General features: G+C 40.1%; 1 protein-coding gene across 1 annotated transcript in view; it reads left to right on the top strand.

Moving 5' to 3' along the window:
* The window catches only part of CSMD1 (CUB and Sushi multiple domains 1), a 1865356-nt gene that overhangs the window by 1553523 nt on the left and 289209 nt on the right, over positions 1-22624 (top strand). Inside the window, exons 22-23 of the mRNA XM_047772241.1 lie at positions 2838-3007; positions 7736-7892. Coding sequence (XP_047628197.1) covers positions 2838-3007; positions 7736-7892 — 327 coding nt within the window. The remainder of the gene's footprint in view (positions 1-2837; positions 3008-7735; positions 7893-22624) is intronic.

The following is a 22624-nucleotide window of genomic DNA, read 5'->3' as shown; positions in this document are numbered from 1 at the left end:
TTTTCACAGTTACTTTCCCAGAGTGGCAAAGCTCTCATTCCATGTTTTGTGTTCAACCTGTTATGGACTTGCCACTTGTCCATTTAATTACCCTCTGTGTCTTTCAGCCCTCCCTTCATCCCCTTGACTTCACTCAGTCAAGAAAGAAGACCACCCATTTTTTCATGACGAGATGGTAACTAGAGGGTGGCCCAGGAACCTCATGATCCATTAGATCCCCTGCCCACCTCAAAGGATGTTCGACCCAAGCCTGCCTGCACTTCATACTGGACGTTCAGTGTACACAGTACATAATGGGCCTGATGTGGTCAACTACGCAGTAACACAGACACACACAATTGGTTACCGTAACCATAAAAGTATTCCTTCCAAGTTTTCCTCAGGCTAAAAATGGTGTATTTGCCACCATATCAATATTTGTTACATCCACAACAGCAAGATTTTTTTCAAACTTATAAAGAAATAGATAAAAGAGCTAAATTTGATTTTTTTTTGGGGGGGGTGTTTTTTTAGAGCTGCACCCATGGCATATGGAAGTTCCCAGGCTAGGGGTCAAATTGGAGCTATAGCCGCTGGCCCATACCATAGCCAAAGTGATGCCAGATCCAAGCCTTGTCTGTGACCTTTACCACAGCCCTTTGCAATGCTGGATCCTTAATTCACTGTATGAGGCCCAGGATCAAACTCGCATCCTCATGGATACTAGTCGGGTTCATTTCTGCTGAGCCATAATGAGAACTCCTAAATTTGATTTTTAAATGGTTGTGTTTATTGATGACTGTCCAATTAAGTTATAAATAAAAATTCCTAATATTTGTGATAGGTTCCATATTCTGGTTATCAGAATTCTATGAGCTTCTTCTCTTATTCTCTTTGTGTCCATTGTCTTTAAAGAGTTTGAAACTGCACCCCCCACCACCACTGTTGTCCCATCCAGAGAGAAGCCAGAGGGGGATTCTTGCTGTTTTGATGTTCTTTTCACTTAGTTTGAGTTTTGTGTTTGAAACACCATCTCTCTAGGAAAGAGAAAAGGTAAAAGAATATGCAACAAAGCCCATGAATTATTAGCATTTCTCAAGGAGATTACTTACCTAAAATGCTTGTTGAATTTAACAGTTGAAGCCATGTATCTTCAATCTCAGGATTCCTGAAAAATCATGAGATTTCTGACATGGAAGGACGTCCACATTATTCAAAGACCACATCACAGCCTGAGCAGGAATGAAAGTGTAAACAGAGCCTGAAAGAGCCATCACTTCCCTTTCTCACCATAAAAATGATTCTTAAAAAGTATGATTATAATTCACATACAAATATGTGAATATATCACAGTAGTAACTATAGCTATAATTTTTAAAATTATTATTATAAAATCCAGTTGACTGGTTCCCTGTGCTTCTTTCTCAGTACCTTCTCTCCCATTCCCTTCAAACCTGCCTTCAGTCCTTATGGAAGGAAAGACGAGGCACAGCTGGACCAGGTGCTCCCGTGTTTTCCTCCCTGATTTTCTCCCTGATCTGCTATGTGAGGACATCCTGAGACCCAGGGGACAAGCCATCACAAGCTGGTCCTGGATCTAAGCTCCTTCCTTCTGTCCAGTATGCTGGGGACATGGCTAATGAGGCCACTGATTCCACTGCTTGTCAGAGGAGACAGGGTGTCAGAGAGATGGAGAGTTAGACAACCCGCACGCAGGGCGCTCCTGCCAAAGTTGTATAATTCCTGGAGCAACCCCCTAAACTGATCCCCACCGACTGGGTTCGAAATGCACACATTTTACTGATCTTCAGTTTTCAGCTGGATCATTACTCTTCACACTCATACCTTTGTTGAAGTTTTAAAAATCACCGTGCTTGACACAGTGTGGCCAATAAATTATTTTGTGCAGAATCACATGGAACACTTGTCACACACACACAGACACACAAAGTGTCTTAGACATATACAATACACACAGACACATGCACACACAGACAGATACACATAGAGACATGTACACACAGAGATGTGCACATACACCCACAGGTGCACACACATCACCCACATGCACTCGTACACACACAGAAACTTTATTATTTTATGATGGTTTTGGACTCATGGAATTTTAGAGTTTAACCTAACTCGCTCACTTTCAGAGGTGAGGAAACTGGTGCTGAGATTTTAGGTGACCTTCCCCAAGTTAGCAGAAAGTAGAGCTATATTTATTTCCATTTTTTACCCTTCTTAAAGGTTGTTTTATGAAAGTTTGGATCTAGAGGTGAATTTCCTTCTCCTTTCATCAGGGAAAGGGGAGGAGGACACATTTGCTACCACCAGCAGGGCTTCTGTCCCAAGACAGGCAGACGAACCAGTGCTGTGGCACCATAGGACCGTGGGTGATTCAGTGCTTTGGTCCATCATTGGAATCCCCTTTAAAGGCACCCAGAGTGATGGCACAGACACCAGCACAGGAAAACTGCATCAGTATCACTGTCGAGTCAGCATCTTGGAACTGGCGGGGTTGGTTTTTGAGGCAGAAATGGGCACGGACTGGTGGCCCCCCAGCGATACAGACAGGTGCTTGGGAACATCTGTTCTATTCTAGAACTCTCTGTAGGATAAGCACAGGATGCAGTCCATGAAAAGAACTGAGAAAATATTGAAAATTGAATGAGTGGGGTTATCTTTCCTGTCCTATTGACAAAACAGTAAAAAGCCACTAATCTATAAAAAATAGTGTATTAATAGCAGACACACATTGAGAGAAGAGAGGGTTGTCATGATTTTAAAAGTTTTTATTTATTAAAATCAGTAATTCCACTTTTGAATCCTCTTTTTTAATATCCTATTTATTTTAGCTGAATGTGGAGCAAGTGTCAAAGGAAATGAAGGAACATTACTGTCTCCAAATTTCCCGTCAAATTATGATAATAACCATGAGTGTATCTATAGAATTGAAACAGAAGCTGGCAAGGGGATTCATCTCAGAGCGCGGAGCTTCCAGCTATTTGAAGGAGACGTTCTAAAGGTAAAAAGAATCTTCCTTAGTAGGACTCCATCTTTCCTTCTCAAGGAATAGATAAAATATCTATGTACATAGATATAAATATATATGTGTATAAACATATCTTTATATATACACAATTTTTTCCCAGTTTATTGATGGAACTGGTTTGAGAAGGTAGCCTATAATATCACATGTATATGGATCCTGAAATATCTGTCTATAATCCCAGATCTAGCACATATTAGTTGTTGCCTTAGGCATATTGTTTAACACTTTTAAGCCTTACTTTTCCTGTATGTGAAAACAGGCAGTGGTATCTACTTTTTGTGATATTTTGAGGATTAAATATAATATAGATAGATGTTTCTAGCATTGTGTGTAGCACATAATAGTAATTATAAAAGCTTTCAGGACCCCAAAACCAGCCCTTTCTCCAGTCCCTCTTGATTTATAAATGTGATCGGGACATTCAGGGCCAGGAGGATGTTGATGTGCTTTGCCCAGTCAGTGTCGCTGGACCACAAAGCCAGGCTTATTTGGAGAAGCCAAGTCAGGAGGAGACAGAATCTCACCCAGACAGTCTGAGCTGTGGACCCCCGGGTGTGCTTGGCACAGAACCAGCAGCAAGGGTCAGTACAGTTAGAGGATTCGAAGCATCAGCACACCAGGGAACTGCTTTGGGTGGGGGGCTTCAGGACCCTGCATGCCGCTCACATGCTAGATGGACCCCAGCAAAGCTGGCAGAGCACACGGATTCCAGGCTGGATCTAAAGATCTCAGCTCCAACTGAGATCTCCAAGCCCCTAAGGTTTCTGAAATAATTTCCACCTTTTCTGTCCCTTTTTCAGGGAACTGGGGACTTTCTTGGGTCCAGGGGCTGAGAGTTGGCACTTGTAGCTTGAGCCTCGGCACCTTGAAAGAGCATGGCTTTGGGTATCACCCAGCCATCCATCTGCTCATTCCAGGGGGAAGTAAGCTGTGTGTCCAGGCCACAGGGTGTCTCTCTCCACATGCCCTTTCTAAAGTTCTAGGGTTCTTCAGTCAAACGTGCATCCACACGGATGCACGCAGTGCTTATCTCAGATGCAGTAGCTCCACTCCCTTGAAGCTGTGACCTCTGAGGAGCCCTGCAGAGAGCCTGCTGAGAGGAGTACTTCAGCGCCCTCCAGCCTTGTCCTCCGTCAGCACAATGGGTAAAGGAGGGTCCCTGGCAGGTTCTACCCAACCTCATTGCACATTATGTGCACAGCTCAGGAGAAGCTTCCAGACTCAAGTGCTTACTTTCTCCAAGTCCACCCTTGACTCTGGCTCAATGTCCTCAACTTAGAAAAGTGGATTTATTCTAGCTGTTCTTTCTTTGTCACAGTCTTTTGAAAGCTCATGCTGTCAGTATGACTCATGCAATTATGACATGATTTGATTTTCAGGTAGAAAATGAGTGCATTCTCACTCATCTGAAAAGATTTAAAGTTGCGTTTTATGATGAAATTTGAGATTTTTTTGTAGAACTATTTTCTGAATTCTTTGATAACCTCAAAGTTAGAAGTCAGTAAGCCTTTCAAGCAAAGTTTTATGGAACAATTAACTGTACTTAGGTGCAGGTGAGTGATTAGAGACATTGCATTAAACATCAACTGATAAATATTATTGGAATGGAAGGAAGCACATAAGGTTCATTTCTGATTGCATGCCGCTTAAACTTGTTGATTATAACAAAAAGTCAAAAAAAACTTGCTTACCACATTTAATTGCAGAGAGACTGTCAATCATTTGAAATGCTTAAATGTTTTGCAGGCATTTATTTTATTGAATATGCTAATAAATATCTCAGTGTTAAAAATATTTCAAGTGGGATTATCTTTTTTTTTTTTTCTTTTTAGGGCCATGCACCCATGGCATATGGAAGTTCCCAGGCTAGGGGCTGACTCAGAGCTACAGCTGCTGGCCTACTCCACAGCCATAGCACCTCCTTGGGATCTGAGTGACGTCTTTGACCTATACCACAGCTCACAGCAACGCCAGATCCTTAACCCACTGAGTGAGACCAGGGATGGAACCCACATCCTCATGGATCCTAGTCAGGTTCATTACTGCTGAGCCACAACGGGAACTACACAGTGAGGTTATCTTAACGCCCAGGCATCAATGCTGCTTACATTGCCCCTACATACACGGTATGATCCGATAATGAAGACCACAGTTTATGCACAGGCCCTCCCACACACATAAACATGGTTTTCTTGTTTCACATGGGAAAACTGTGTAAGAAAAATATAGCTCTGAGGAAAATGTCATGCAAGAAATATAAATGGAAGGTGAAGTTAATTTTGGAAACAGAGCCCTAGGGAATTTAGCTCCTGTACAACCGGGAAAGATGGCCTCTGTCCTTCCACATTGTCACTCCCAGACTCCATGTGATGGTTTCTAACAGAGGATCATCTACTCCCTGGCTGCTGTAGGTGCACGTGTGGCATCGATGACAAGCCAAGCTCCGAGGAGGGTCTGTAGTGCAAACAGCTACAACCCTGAACCAGCACAGGACTTCAGGGCTCTTCTCTAAAGGCTGATTCTAGCTGCTTGTAGCAAGGAAACATTCGTAGGTGTTGCACTGAAGTAAAATCACTTGTTACTAATTTAACCAGAATTAAAAGTCAAGCCTTTTGACTTCCAGTACTGTCTGGGTTGTCATTTGTGGACTTGTGCAACTTGTGCCCAGATTTTCAACTTGAGAGAGCTGATAGCATCACGCTCCATGCTGGCCAGTTCCTTCTTCATTCTGAGACGTCTGCTGTCAAGCCCAGTGCTAACTGCTGGTGATGCAGATAAACATGACAGAGTCACTGTTCTGAAGAAGTGTGTGGTTCAGTGCAGCACCAATTCACTTTTAGTGACTGTAGCTGTGAGGACCCTGTGGGCTGAGCACTGAGTGTAGAATTTATTATATCTGAGAAGCACACAGACGAGCCGCGACCGTGGGCGTGACGACCAAGGGTGCTTCAGAGCTTTGAAGACCGATCCTCTGTGTGTGTTTATTTGCTTTAATGCCCCCTCATCCCCATGGCTTTCTATGAACCACAGGGAATTACATGGCATATGCTGTGACCTACGACCTTGCCGAAGAGGCCTGGAGCTTTATTTTTGAGCCAGAATCCTCTGGATTTAAAACTCTTTATAATCTGGATGTCAGAAACCTCACTATGTGGAATGAATCTATGTTAAGCCAGTGATTTATCCAGCCACAGCCTGTTGCTAGCTGCCGTGAGACGTTATAGGGTATTTGCTTCTCCTATAAGAGCATATGCGTCTGTCATTGAAATGAAATCAAATCATGATCCATAAAATGAGTTCTTCTAAATGTCTCTCTCCCTTTAGGAGTGTATGAGTTTGTGTGTTAAGTCCATCAAGTGGCTGAAGAGAGATAGGAGAAGAAAAGGAAGAAGAAATCTGTGTGAGAAGGGAAAGTGAGGGAAATGAGCAGATCTGGGGGAGGCCACCAAGGACTCCGGTAACCTTTATTTGGTTAAGAGACCTTTTATCGAGAAACACTGGATGTTCTCCAAAATGATGTGATACTTTTTCACTCCCTCTTCTGCGAGCCCCCAACCGTAACAGTGGTTCCTTGCCACAGACCATGGCAGTGGTTCAGAGAGGCCACCATCCTGACCTCACCTCCCAGGCTTGATGGCTCACGGGACTGTGCAGGGTCTCGATGCAGATCCCCTAGGGTGTGAGGACCACATGCTCCAGCATTAGGACAGCTAATGCAAGACAGCCTCTTAACGGAGACATGCGGCCTGGGCCTCCCCTCCCAGGGAGGCCACCTAGGCAAAGCCAGGGAAGGCATCCCCACCAGTACTATCCACTCAGAGCCCAGCTCTGTGCACTTGCCTCCCAAGTACCCAGGGTCACCGCCCAGACTGTACCACCTATGAGGACAGAGTCAAACACAAAGGGTCTCAGAGCAAGATAGCACATCTCAGTGATACTTGGACTCGATGGGATTCCTTCATTACAACCGATTCAAAACAGAAGTTGCCACAGGCTCAGAGACAACACAACATGACAAGTGCCTGTACAGATGGCGGAGGAGACCTGCACACTGAGCACGGCCTTTCAGCTGCTGACGGTGGATAACAAGGAAAGAGAAACGCTAGGTCAGGGAACTGGGAAATGCAAATGCATAAGCATTTCATTTGACATAAACACAGAGGAATCTCAAAGTGAAGAAGATAAAATGATCTGGACACAGATGGAAACTTTCATCTGTAGGGTTAATGGTAGAAATAAAACTTATGGAAAAAGGTTGTTTAGCAGTGTCATCCATTACAGTTTCCTATAAACTGTGCAACTTTTTAAAGGACTATATAAAATTGTACCTTTGAAAATTTGTATTTCTTATGAAAATTGCTGACATAAAAAGAGAACTAGGAGTTCCCGTTGTGGGGCTGCGGAAATGAATCTGACTAGGAATCATGAGGTTGTGTGTTTGATCCCTGAACTCGCTCAGTGGGTTAAAGATCCCACGTTTCCGTGAGCTGTGGTATAGGTCGCAGATGTGGCTCAGATCTGATGTTGCAGTGGTTCTGGGGTAGGCTGAATCTGTAGCTCCGATTCGACCCCTGGCTTGGGAACCTCCATATGCCACAAGTGCAGCCCTAAAAAGCAAAAAAAAAAAAAAAAAAAAGAGAGAGAGACAGAGACAGAGAGAAAGAGAAATAAGTGATAAGAGGACTTGTGAATTCTCCCTAGGTTTATGATGGAAAAGACAGTTCCTCACGTCCACTGGGGGCCTTCACGAGAAATGAGCTGATGGGGCTGATCTTGAACAGCACCTCCAACCACCTGTGGCTGGAATTCAACTCCAATGGATCTGACACTGACCAAGGCTTCCAGCTTACCTACACAAGTAAGTGCTATGTGACCTCATCCATTCATTTTGCTCTTTTCTCAGGATACCTCTTGGCTGATACAATAAATTTTAAATGTTGATTTTTTTTCCCCTGGTCCCCCTCCTGTGTTTTAAATTGTTGTTTAATTCTGTGCTCTGTTGAGCAGGTAGTAAATTTAGACACATTACCAGAGCAATAGTTAGAAACATATTTATGTTGAAGTATTTATAGTTTCATAACATGGCTATACCTAAAAAGAAAATCTCATGCCATTTAAGCGGTATTAAGCTTAAAATTATTGATTGTGATATAATGCACATTGACAAAAATTCATAGACATGTATATGAAAGATTTAGAATGAATGTTTGGTTAACTAATAGTAATAGCCTTTGAATGCTTACAACACATCAATATTTTTCTGTTATATCTGCATATCCATCTATATATACATATGTGTATTAGATTCCATGATATAGATTCATGTGTGTATAAGATAATCATTTATATGCATAAATACATACATGCACACGTGCATGTGTGTGTGTGTGTGAACCCTCTGTGATAAACTCTTTCTTCATCACAGCTAATTTCCTAATGAGAAAACTAAACACAAATGATCTGAGTATGTGTCCAAGATACCAGGTGTATGAGCTGGTGGTACCAGATTTGATCGGTAGCTCCCAGTTTTAAGCAGTGTTCTTAGTGCTACCCTATGAATATAATCACTATAAATCAATATGGACAATGCCTTTTTTTAAAGGAAAAGATGAATATGAAGAAGACAAAGGATGGGAAAATAAAGGGTGAGAAGAAATCATGCCTTCACAAAGAGAAATTAAAAGTGTGATAACCGCCATATCTAGCATTTTTTAGTTCTGGAAAAATAAAGTTAAAAATGTAGCTATTTGGTATGAATAACTAATTTAAATTATATAATAAATTATCTAAAATGCTTAAAATATACAAGACAGTCTAATCCTTCACCAACCCAACGGTAAAAAATTTTTATGATACCACATTACCAAGACTAGGAAGTTTTAAATTTAGGGTTTTTGAGCATGAAACTATGTTAGTGATTATCAAAATTGATTCCTTCATTTGACAGATAAGCAAATGAAGGCCTGAAAAAGGTAGTAATTATCTAAGACGCAAAGCTCACCCAGGCGTCTTAAAGGAAGATTAATTGCCTCGAATTCCCTTGGTAGGTGAAATTGCAGTTGAAGACTTATAAGCCTTTTGGCAAAAATAGAACTACAATAGTACCAACATGGTAAGAAAACCAATGTTTCCCTTTCATGAAAATAATCATTTAAAAGATTCCATAAGTAGAAAGCATATGAATTATATTGTATGTAAGTAAATTAGTAGTAATTACATTATAAATTAAATTTATAGTTATGTTTTATTTACTAGAATTCTACTTTTCAGAATGTCAAGCTCAAAAAAGTTTCTAAGAGTTATTGTAAAACCAGTTTGCTTGGCTTGCAGATAAAATGTGAACCATCTTGACCTCTTTGTTTTTCTTCTACTATGGATTTCCATCATATGCTCATCTTTTTTTATTACTTGGATGTGTCAACCTCCACTTCCCAGCTCTTACACTGGTCTTACAGTCTTAGAGGAACATGGATACTTGATTAGGAAATAATTTGAAAACTCTTCGGATAATTGAGTTTACTGTCATTCAAGGGGAGTTACAGGCACACCCTGGTTGTTCCTCCATCTCTCTTGTTGCTTTATCTTATCTGACACATCCTGCTTCTGACAATGGTTTTTCAGCAAAGAGCTTAAACCTTTGCCTGGGGGACTGCACTCTGTTCTGTCCCATGACCTCATCCTCAGTGCCGTCCCAGGTGTGGAGGTTTCTAAGCTTACCTGCTTCAGAGGAAAGATACCGTGTTATACTTGTATGTTACATCTCATCACTTTCTCAACCCTCATTACTGCTTCCTGTCTCCACCTAAAGATTTCCAAGGAGAGCAGTTGTTGGTTTATGAGCACTCATTCCTACATTCTCACGTGCAAAAGACACCTGGGGCAAGTTCAAGCCTCCTGGAATTTATAACCACCAGATTTATCACTGAGGTGGGGGTTACTGAACTCCTTCCAGAATTCTGACTTCCCCTTATCTTCCACAGGCAGTTAAGAAAGTCCATATGCCCCCCAAAACAAAAACAAACAAAACATTTGAGTGTGATCCACATGGGATATACTTTTATACATGATAGATTCACTTTGCTGTACATCTGGAACTAATACAACATTTTAAGTCAGCTATACACCAATAAAATTAAATAAAATTTAAAAGATTCAGGGAGTTCCTGTCGTGGCTCAGTGGTTAACGAATCCGACTAGAAACCATGAGGCTGTGGGTTCTATCCCTGGCCTTGCTCTGTGGGTTAAGGATCTGGCATTGCCGTGAGCTGTGGTGTAGGTTGCAGACTCAGCTCAGATCCTGCATTGCTATGGCTCTGGCGTAGGCCAGTGGCTACAGCTCTGATTAGACCCCTAGCCTGGGAACGTCCACATGCCGTGGGAGTGGCCCTAGAAAAGGCAAAAAGACAAAAAATAAAATAAAATAAAATAAAATATTCAAGAAAAACACATGTGAGTGTGAAACCACTCTTCAGATGAGACTGAATCCAGCTAACACTCAGATGGGACTTGAAGCCACTACCCCTGACTTGGGAGGGAGAGGACTCAAACTCACCATTTTTAATTAAAACCTCTCACCTGGTGTCAGGACTTACTGAAGCTCAAGTTCTTTTATCTCCTTGCAGAAGAAATTCAGTGTGAGAGCAAGGCAATAGGCACAGACGGAGTTTAGTGGCACAGGACTCCAGTGAGGCAGGCAAAGGAGCACAGCCCTAGGAACAATGAGGGTCACATTTTTATAATCAAGGTAAAAGTGGGAGGGGAGAAGTCCATCTTATTCCTCATTTTGGGAAAGACATCAAGGCTTACATCATAAATTCCTCCTTTGACCCTATATGGTCTACCTGGCACTGTCATGGCACTACTTAAACCATTTGTATATTAGTAAAAGGGTAGTAACATACTAAAACGCAGGAATTCAGCTCAGGTTTTGGTATCATGTCCCCTTTCACCTAATTTCTTTCCCCTTTCCCTTGTATTTCTGTCTTGGTCACATAGAGAAACGCTACTCTTTAAGGACCCCTAACTCCCTGACTTGATGTAATAAGATTCAGACCCCATATCTGTCATCTTGTGTTTTAACGATCAGGGTTTGTGACTTGAATGTACCTGGTCTTCCTTCAAGATAGATTAGATTGTTGCTAGGTTACTGGATTCTTTTCTTGAGTGGCCATTAGCTTTACCACATTCTCCCAAACTCCCTTAAATTTCCCTTTCAGTCTTTACCCCCTAGTGGGATTTCCAAACTAATTATCCTACTCTATCCCTCTCAACTGGATTGAAATTAGAGGTTGTAGACTTCATCTGTGCATCGTGCCCACCTTCCCTCATCAAGAGGAGTTGCTTCAGTGTGATGATTGCCACTCTGTGTTTCTCCACAGCGTCCTCCAGACTTTTGGGTCTTTGCTGCTCCCCCCATTTCTCTGAGTAACTTTGAGGAAGCTTGAAGCTATGGATCTATTTAGGAGCACTTTCCAATTATCTGGACTTTATTAATTTTTTAACCTAGCAGCACAAACTTTCTAAAAGTGGGAGAAAGAAATACTGGTGATGACTAGTATTTATTTAGCTCTTAGTATAATCATTTCGATGGGAGGAACTATCTTTTCTGCTATTCTTTGCCTTCTTTGTCTCTATTGACAATAACACAGATGCTTTCCCAGGTACAAGTCATATCTCCAGGATTGTCCTGGAACTGAACACATGGCCAGATGGGAAAAGATACCTGTAATGTAGAATTGACGGTGCTGATGGCTATAATCAAAATATTATTAACTTCACATTAACTTCTTAGGTTGAAACCACTAAGTAATTAAGTTTAAGAAATCCCAAGCTCCCACAATGTGATTGAATACCTGAATCAAGTTTTCATCTCTAAAAGATGGTTTGGAAATAATGAATGCTTATAAAATGTCTTGAGCAAATTATTAAAGCTTAAGACTATTTAAAGACACTTTCAACTATTTTCAAAAGACTTTTGTAATTGCCTCTTGCTAGTTAATTGCATTACTTAAGGAAACATTCATATTTAAATGTTTCAAATCCATAATTAATCTACACAAGTGGATTAGAAAATGTCAACAGAGAGTAAATATATAGCTTAATAAACATCCCGAAGCTTTTCAAATGAGTACAAATCGTGTTTGTATATCCTTTAATATTCAAAACATACTCCCCAATTCCACCTAATTTACCATCTTTTCAATTCTGGGTTTTGGTCAATCGTTCTTTTACTCTTCTTCGTAAGTTAGAAACTGAGTCTCCAGATTTTTTTTTTTATTAAATTACAGTTGATTTACAATGGTATACCAATTTCTGCTGTATAGCAAAGTGACCCAGTCATACATATACACATTCTTTGTGTCATATTATCTTCCATCACAGTCTATCCCAAGACACTGGGAGAGCAAGTTCCCTGCTCTATACAATAGGACCTCATTGCTTATCCAATTCTAAATGTAATAGTTTACATCTACTAACCCCAAATTCCCAGTCCATCCCACTCCCTCCCCCTTGGCAACCAAAAGTCTGTTCTGTGTGTCTGTGAGTCTGTTTCTGTTTTGTAGATAGGTTCATTTGTTCCACATTTGCTATTTCACACATAAGTGATATCATATGGTATTTGCCTTTCTCTGACTTACTCACTTAGTATGAGAATCTCTAGTTGTATCTATGTTGCTAAAAATGGCATTAATTCATTCTTTTTATGGCTGAGTAGTGTTCCATTGTGTATATGCACCACATCTTCTTAATCCTTTCATGTGTTGATGCACATTTAAGTTGTTTCCATGTCCTGGCTATTGTGAATAGTGCTGCAGTGAATATAGGGGTGCATGTATCTTTTTGAATGAAAGTTTTGTCTGGATATATGCTTAGGAGTGGGATTGTTGGATCGATAGTTCTATATTCAGTTTTATGAGGAACACTGCTTTCCGTATTGGTTGTACCAATTTACATTCCCACCAAACCAACAGTGTAGGAGGGTTCCCTTTTCTCCACACCCTCTCCAGCATTTGTTTTTGTACAAGTCTCCAAATCTTTAAGTGGTTGATGAAGCTGTCACATCTGGAGTGTTACATCTGGAACCCAAATTCAGGTCTTCTAAATGAAGGCCAGAATTTTTGATGAATTTATCAACTTAATTGCAAATATTTTAGATGATCCCACTTTGATGAGTTACACATTTATTGACTGATATTTATAGATCAGTAAATACATTGGCAAGGAAGAAAAGCCAGGCATATTTGGGACAAGTAGGAATAAATGTATTAGTAGCCATTGATTAAGCAATTGCTGGTTTCTGAGTAGTAGGTTAGAGCATCATACAACTGAGAAATTTACCTCCACTAAAGAACACTGCTTTTTATTACAGATTTGTTTATTTTCATAGCAGATGACAGTCTTCTGATCCTATAATTATGTCAAATGGAAGAATAACCCATAAGATCTTTTAAATCAGGGACTGTGGGCCTTCTTTTTTTATCCCCCTCTGTGCCTTGCACAGATATTTGATCTCTAATATGAACAGCTTAAATTGGATCATCGTTATTCAAGCTATATTCCAGGGAGCCCCAGAACTCTGCAGAGTTGTCTAAGGGTACTAGGAGTTTCACCTTAGTCAACAAAAAACTTTTTTTTTTTTTTTTTTGCTTTCTCCCAGTGATTGCAGAGCTTTTCAAGTATCAGGAAAAATCATATGGACAATGGATTGCAATGTCTTGTAGATATTTCAGCAAATATTTTTACAGAAAAGGAGTTCTGGAAATTAAAAAAAAAAAATCTCTGTTGAATTCAGAATTCTTAAAAATACATATATTGACTCTTTTAGAGTTCCACGAGGGTGTTCCCAGAATAGTCACTCTTCAGAAACAGTTTCCCATAGGACTTTTTGGATTGTATACTCTTACTGTTTTAAACAGAGAGGAGCAAACAAACCATCAGTCATGATTCAACAAACATTCTTGCTATCTGGGGATGTCAGGTAAAAGAACTATATTTTAGACCAGCTTCTCTGGGCTGTCATGTTGGGTCTCATTTTATGATTAATCGATGGCTGTACATGTATTACCTGTGTACTGAATGTTTGGCACTATGCTGATATGGAAGAGGAAAAGCCGTGATTCCTGTTCAGAGATAATTGGCTTGGGATAGATAGACATAGGGAGCACTTGTGAAACACTGTGATGTGGTTATAGTATCATACTCTCAACTATGGGATGGATCAGCAGGTGGTGGTATAGGAGTCTGTTCAAGGCCCTTATTGACATCAACCAATACACAATTAACCCATAAAATAGTTCATCTTTTATTGTGTTTGACCCCTAACGGAAATGTGTTATATTTGACCCTTAATACATTTCATCTTTGCATGCGTTTGTTCTTTTTCTCCAAATAAACAATAGCTCCTTGATGATAACATGTGATCATCTTCTTGTACCCTAAGCTTTAGAAATATATGATACATGGCACATTTCATATATATTTATATTATGATGATAGCAAATATGATTTTCCAGAGCAGTGAGAGATTATCAAAAGCTGGAATTATCCTTGAAGGCTCCAGAATTTTCTTTCCCTCCAGCTTGATGCCGTTTGCCTCATTCCTGATGGTTGTGTTTAAATACTGTTTCCTAGAGAATGGCTGCTCTGCTGTCCAGTTTCCTGAACCAGAATCACCTGCCCCTCCAACATCCCCCAGATCCTTTATATGTTGTCTCCACTTCCGTTGTTTTCATCAGTAAAATGTGAGGTTCTCAAGAAGAGGGACCTTAATTTGGTCAAATGCGTATCTCATACCTGGTCACTTAAATGGTAGTTAACTGAGTTGACCTGGGTTTGCAGAAAGGAGATGGATCTGAGTAAAGAAGTGGAGAGTCAGTTGTGATCTTCAAGCTCAGGAGATAATAATATTAAAGTCTGAATAGAATGGAAGGTGCATTATGAGGAGAAAAGGGAAAATAAAATGAGCCCTTGAACCCGACTATGGAAGCTTTGAAAGCCAGCCAGTGGTATCCGTCAACATTAGGGAAAATATTGATAGTGTTGTAGGAATGAAATTCATGGCAGTCTGGGATTGAAAGATGAACTGACAGTGGTATAAATGTCAGTTCTTAGAGGGTGATAACTTTCTTTGCAGTTGCCACCCACGAGTGCCCTGAGAATAAAGGAGAAAAACTGCTTGCTGACTTTTACAATAGCACGTGATGGGACAGAGCAGAAGTGTGTGGTCATTTCTGCTTATAAATGGAGTAGTCAGATAGATTTTATATAATCACTAAAAAAGAAAAGAAAAAGGAGGGATGCCTTGGGAGGGTGGCATGGGGTCGTGAGTAGTCTTAGAACAGGTAGGTGGATCTCAAACATGGAAGTTTTTTGGTGACCCCCTGAGATGTGTTTGACAGAGAAGGCTAAGCAGGTGGATGCTGGAGTCCCATCCCCCCAGGAAAGCCAGTGCTGCTGTGGAGGTGGATTCACAGAATGATCTCCCTCCAGGTGCACTGGTTTACTTACCCACTTTTCCTTGCGCTGACTCCCTGGTTCTCAGGCAACATTCCCAGTGTGCTTGAGGTGTCAGTGCACCTCTCCCATAGAAAGGCAGCGACTTATTGTGTTGACGTAGCCGATACTGGTACACGACTGACTCCATTTATTGTTTTAAATTAGGAAATTGGCGTTGTGGCACTGTGTTTAAATTGCAGGGGTCCCCAGTGAAATGAATCTATTTTGGGTACAGAACCACGTTTCTGATCCTATGAAGCCATCCTTTAGGAAGCAGCCTGCCAGCTCTCCTGGCTATGTATGGCAAGCTTTGTTTTTATGTTTCTCACTTTTATAATGTAGACTGTAAAGTGGGGAACCCATGGTCAGGGATGTCTCTAAAGTGATGAAGAAAAAGGAGCTTGTGGGAATAGATGAGGAAGAACATTTCAAAGAAATACTAGGAGGCTGGAGGTGAACAGGAGATCCTGCAAGACAGAGTGGTACTAGTCCAGACCACCCCTCAGTAACCTATTTTTAAAAAAAAAAAAGCGGAGGTGGGGGGGAGTCCTTATTCTGGACAGTCCGTGCCATCAGGGCACATCCCACAGGGCAGCTCTGAGAACCAGCAAAGCACACAGCCTGGCATCCAGAGACCTGCCCAGCCCCCCTAAGGCCACATAATTTGCAAAGGACAGAGTTTGGTTTGGAGGCCAGGGAAGGGGCTTTCGCAGATCTTTCCTGTCCTGCCCCCCAACCAAACTTCTCCCACCTGGTTCATTACCATTCTTCTGTTTCCTAACATTGCTCCTCTCTGTCCCCTGGCCCCAACCCTGAATTATCTGTTTAAGATAAAAACCCTAGAAAGAAACCTCAAAGCCCTGGAATCAGGAAGAAAGAGTGTGTACATTTCCCCATAAGGGCTCCTGCGCTCCTATCCTCCTGCGTTGTCGTTCCTCATCCACTCTGTCTTCTGAAGTTGGTGACAGGTGGAGGTGGGCAATTTGGCCCTAACACTGATTCACAACCCACAACATATTCTGTGGAAGAGAAAATTAGAGCCCAGCGCCATGGCTTATGCAACTGTCATCTCGAATTTATTATCATTCTGATAGAATTAAGATGACGCCAACATTAAATACACTGTTACAAAAGACAGAATGGCTCTGGGTGTGAGTATATTCTCAAGGCCAATAATGAAATACTAAGCATTGTCACCTTCAAGCTTCAAAACAAGTCACAAACATTGCAAGTGTGAAGTATACACAGGCACGGTGAGCAATCAATTACTGGAAACAAAGCTGGAGGTAAAGAATAGAGTAAGTCAGACACTGAAATTGGAAGTCCTGGATATCGCGGATTTTCAGCAAGAGCTCATTCTCCCCAGGACTGGTTCATGTCTACATAAGTGGATGGAACTTGGGATCGGGAAGGGCACATCCCTCCTCCACCCATCCCCACCCAATCGCATCAGTTGTCACCCTACTTCTTTAGGGTTTTTTTTTCCCCAGCTTTATGGAGATAGGATTGGCATGTGATAAGTTTAAGGTATACAACATGATGATCTGGTCCACGTATAAATTGCAAAATGATTACACAATAAGGTTATTTTAATGCCATCATTGCCTCACGTAATTACCCTTTTGTGGGTGTGGTGAGATCTTCCTGTTTCAATTAGAGATCCTTCTGGTTCCTTTACCTCTCTAGTTATGAATGAGAGTTCAGTGCACAATAAGGTGTTTATTTCATAGCTGACTTAAAAAAATTTTTTTTTGACATCTAGATTTTGGAAATTCTGAACAAACTCAGTGGCAATTGTAAGAGGAAGTTCTTGAATCCATGTTTATAAATGACAAAAACATTCACAAATTTCTCAAACATTCTTATTGTGATATCTGTAACTATTGCTGTTTTTCAAGTAAAATCTACCATATTATTCCAAGAATAACATCTCATTTTCAGAATTTATGGTGTATTATATTCTAGAAAATCACATCAAAGCAATGTTTGATTCAGTGGATAGTTTTTTAACTTATATTAAGTCATGTTGCAAATCAGGGGAAAGTATGAAATGGGGTCAAGAAAATAACCGTCTTGCACGTGAGTCCACGCACAGATTTTTATTTCATTTCAATGAAGATGAAAATTGTGGCAAAGTATCTTTCTGCTTTTGTATCTCTTCATGTGATTTTAGAGTATTGATGTACAATTTGTAAATAAAGGTTTATGGAGCAAGAAATTGTTCTTAAATTCAGCAGATAAAACTGCTAGAAAAAAAAAATGTGTTAGTATTATCTGTTTTTTTCCACAGATAACTAGTAGGTAATTTTGTAAAAGTTCTATAAAATATTAGGCAGTTATTTTGTGAATTAGTCTAGTCCCAGAAAAAAAAATAATTTGTGTACTTCTAATTTTATTATTCCTAGGTTAGATTTATTTTAGTTTGGGGAGTTGTCATTGAAACATTTCCCCCATGAAATCTTATCAAGTACAACCCAGCAATTCTCACCTGTGAAGAAAAAAAAGATAATTTTTAATAGGTTTCAAAATGATATTCTAAAAAGGTGTGTATATTAAGTAAACATTAAACTCTGTACTCAGAATTTATTGTGCTGTGTGACGTATAGTATTATAAGGAGAGGAAACTTTGAAGTCAGTGATGTGATGGGCGTTTGGCTATATGCCACGTGATTGCATTATTGGAAGCTTTTACCTCTCCTATCAAAATATCAAGCCCTCGCCATACATTTTTTTTTTATAAACTTACACCTTATTGTAAGAATTCTGAAAATCTCATTTTACCCTTCTTTCGCAAGAGGAAAAGAAAGCCTATAGAGGCATGTTGTATGTAATACACTTTTCAGAATAGAATGGCTCTTCATGGAAATGTCAAGTGGAAAGGCAGCCAAGATAATTCAGGTATAGCAGAGGGAGAGCAGACAGCAAGAAAGTCCCTGGAAAGGATGCTGTGTTTATTGTCAGAGAGGATGGACATTCTGTAAAGAGGAAAACCATCCCTGAGAAAGCTGTGTAAAAACCAACTCCCAATCCAAGCATTCAGTTCATGGTTTGCATTAGAAAACTTTATTGTTATTGTTATGGATACACTTTTAGATGAACATCCAAATAAATGTTTAATTTATTACCTGTAAAATGTCATTATGAAAATCCTCGAGGCAGAACCTGATAGCAATTTTGAGGAGACAGACTTGGAAACATGTCCTTGTTTCACTCTGAAACTGAAGCAGCTTTGGCTGTCCTACTATAAGTCTGCTGTAAACACAGGATGTTAATTTCTGTCCATTTCTCAGAGGGAGGAAAAGGCAAAGTATTATCATGACCATCTTAAGAAGGGGAAGTGACACAGGTAATGCTTAATTAGTGTTGAAAGCAAAGGAGAGGCAGGGTGGGGCATGCAGGCTAGACCTGGTCTTCTAATTGGATATTTTAACATCTTTCTCCCTTCTCAGCATTCTTAGAGCATCACAAAGACTAAAATATAAGTGTAGATAGTGTTTAACAAAAAAAAAAAAATTCCAGTGAAACCATGACATGCTTACTCATATATCCATGTGAGAATTGCCTGCTTAGGTTCTCAGGTCACCCTGTGACACACCTCCTGGTCCCTCAAACCCTATGGAAGCCACTGCATGCCAGTGGGTCTAGGAATAGCTTCTTCATAGCTTTGCATCATTTTCCACGAGGTTTAGTTTTGTGGATTTATTTTTTAACTTGGAATTCATAGTTCCTTATATTTTGTGACAAATTGATAGTTGATGCACAGTCTTTTCCTCTTTCAGAATTAAATATATTGTTGCTCACCAGTTCTTTCAGAAAGACAAAAGGGCTCAGAAAAGAGTGACATAAATGATTTAATTATAAGGATTAAACTAAAAGCATATGACTTGTGTATGAAATAAAACAAAGGCTGGCAGATGATATCACCAAATGCTATAAAAATCTAAAGTTTTATGGGAAGAGTGATGACAGAATTTTTTCCTATTCTTTTTAAGGGAAATAAAAAGCAATAATTACTGTATTAGTCAAAGTCGTAGGTACATTGTTTCAGCAAAGGGTCATTCGTGGGAAGATAGGAATCTCAGAGACATGTGTCTGAAGTGCTGGGTGATGGAGCACAGGTCACCATATGTCTGATTTTGATTTTCCTTGCACACATTATGGCATTCTTAATGATGCTTTAAAAGGAGAAAAAAGCGTGAAATATATTCAGAATCAAAATTATTATTTTTCCCCACTTTATGAATTTTGACATAAGGACGTTTCAAGGCTATTCAGATTTCCACATCAGCATGAAATGATGTTTGGTTTTTTGTTGTTTTTGTTTTTACTAAGTAAACATTACAGAAAACACTGATGTGATAAAAATTATGTCCGTTAAACTCCAACACTAGGCAATTAGACTGGGAGATTAGGAAAACATAATAAGGCATCTGTCATATTCAGCTTGAAATTTGCAAAGCCTTGGCAGTGATACACAGAACACCATTCAGGAACAAATGCCAAGGGTTCAAGCCCAGCGTGAGATGTGAGGAGCAGGCTCCTTCCTGAGTCTCTGGAAAAGAAGCCTGGCTCTGGCACCAGCCAGCTGCTGGATTTGTCACATCACACCTAATGTTTTTCTTTTGTTAGGTAAGTAGCTGTTTGGGGGCATTCTTGGTTCTGAAATTCCATGAAATTGAAATAAATCAACGGGTATTTTGACTGTTGAAAAGAGAGTGAAAGTTTTCTTGGGATGCTTTTAAAAAGGTTTGCCTGTTAACTCCCTTAACCAAGGGGTTAGTGAGGACTCGGGGGAAGTGGAAGAGGGGCTAAGGGCAACACCAGCATTTGTGGAGCCACTGACTGTTGTTCCTGAGTTGCAGAAATGGGGATGATTCAGAGCAGGAGAGACAGGCTTTATTTCTGGATTTTGACATCACTTAGTATTTGGCATTAGGTTTTTAATCTTGCTACAATAGGCAGCATAGATTAGAGATGCCAGTGAGGTTAGAATTTATTTATCAGCCATTGTGTAATCTGATTCTGATGCAATGACTGTAAGAACAAGGTGGTAAAGTTACACCCATTCTTTAAAACTCAATTTCCAGGACTCACTGATGAAGTGGATTGTAAACGAGATGAAGGAATGAAGAATGGCTCTGAAGGTTAAGTTCTAACAGATGAGGGAGGCTTCACCACTGTTATGCTCTATCATAAGGACAGTTAGGGACCTACCTGGAAATTCTAGCATTTCCTGAAAGAGGGTCCTGTCATTAAGTTCATCAGAAAGCTATTTTCTTTATCAAATGGCAGACAGACTAAACAGGAAAAATGCCCCCGTGGTGGAGTCCACCCTGTAGGCTGCAAGCTTGTGAGGTCTGACAGGAGGTCAGGTGTCCAGAGGACTCCTTACAGCTGTGGTTTATGGGTATTGAACCCATTATACATCTTGGTCAGTGAAACATCAGTTGAGAAACCAAGATTAAAAAATTCCAGAAGAAGCTGATGTGCACATGGAATGAAACTTGCAGAGGCAGTAATGCACTTCAGTATGATGTAAGACCTATGATATAGGCCTGTCTGGGAGAAGAAATCACTTACCTGTCCTCCTGACAATATAATAACTAAAAGAAATGCTAAAATAACTGCCCATTCACATCCTTTTTAAATTAATTTGAATGTTTAATCATTCAAACACATATTGAAACTGTAGAAAACAAATGTATTGAAACATATATTGAAAACTTTAAAAGACAAATTCCCAGACCTAAGGGAATAAAAGATTCCAATAAGAAAATATCAATAAACAAATAATTCATCAAGAAGTGAGGGAAATTCTTCGGCTGCATGTCAAAGTCTGTTTTTCAGATTCCTGGCTACCAAAAACTGCTTGAAATACTTGTTGTCAATTAATTTATCATCAAACTAAACTCACTGTGACCAAAATAGGACTGTTTCATGTTTCTAATGCAGAAGATTTTTGTATTGAATTTTATGGAATAATAATAACTTCTTGTAACATAATCAATGGACTGCCCATTTCATTATGTTAATATGTCATTAAACATTTCCACATTCATATGTAATGAGAGCTGATAGAATTGTTTCTTGGGAAAATCAGTTTATGGAGAAATGCGGCCATCTAGATTCCATTCTAAATTTGTTAAATACTGTTGTTCAGAGAACATTCTGAAATTTCACTATTGTCTTTCTGTCTTTACTAGGGCTGCGCCCATGTCATGTGGAGATTCCCAGGCTAGGGGTCTAATGAGAGCTATAGCCACCGGCCCATGCCACAGCCACAGCAATGCCAGATTGGAGCCGCTTCTGTGACCTACACCACAGCTCACTGCAAAGCCAGATCCTTAACCCACTGAGGGAGGCCAGGGATCAAACCCACAACCTCATGGTTCCTAGTCAGATTTGTTTCCAATGCACCACAATGGGAACTCCAAGTTCACTGGTTTTTTATATGTGGACAAGCAGTGAATTTTGTGTTTTAACAGCACTTGGAAATCATGAGAAGCTGAAGAGTTTATTTGAGTCAAAGGCACTTAGTAACAAATTAGAATTAAAATAAGCCCCAGTGGGAGTTCCTGCTATGGTACAATGGAAATGAACCCAACTAGTATCCATGAGGACTCGGATTTGATCCCTGGCCTCACTCAGTGGGTTAAGGATCCAGTGATGCCATGAGTTGTGATGTAGGTCATAGACATGTGTCAGATCCTGCATTGCTATAGTGTAGGCCGGCAGCTATAGTTCAGTTTGACCCCTAGCCTGGGAACTTCCATATGCTGTGAGTGTGGCCCTAAAGAGCAAAAAAAAAAAAGCAAACAAACAAAAAAATTCCCCTAGTGAATCATAGTAATATGAATATATTCACTGTTTCTATTGTAACTGCTGTGCTTCCTTAGATGACACAATAAACAGAATGTACTCTCCTACTCCTGTCTTCAAGGAGGTGAGTTTTTAGTTGGAAGCATAAACTGTATGCATAGGAGAACATGGAAGACTAAAAAACTGGCAGTACTCTGACCATCAGATGTTTTGTGGGAGCACACACAGCCAATGCAAGAAGACTAGAGGGAGCTCAGGAGGAGTAGCTGAGAGAGC

This window comes from Phacochoerus africanus, chromosome 3, assembly GCF_016906955.1.
Source record: "Phacochoerus africanus isolate WHEZ1 chromosome 3, ROS_Pafr_v1, whole genome shotgun sequence".
NCBI classification, from domain to species: Eukaryota; Metazoa; Chordata; class Mammalia; order Artiodactyla; family Suidae; genus Phacochoerus; species Phacochoerus africanus.
Note: the sequence above shows the minus strand (reverse complement) of the source record. Positions and strands in the feature narration are given on the sequence as shown.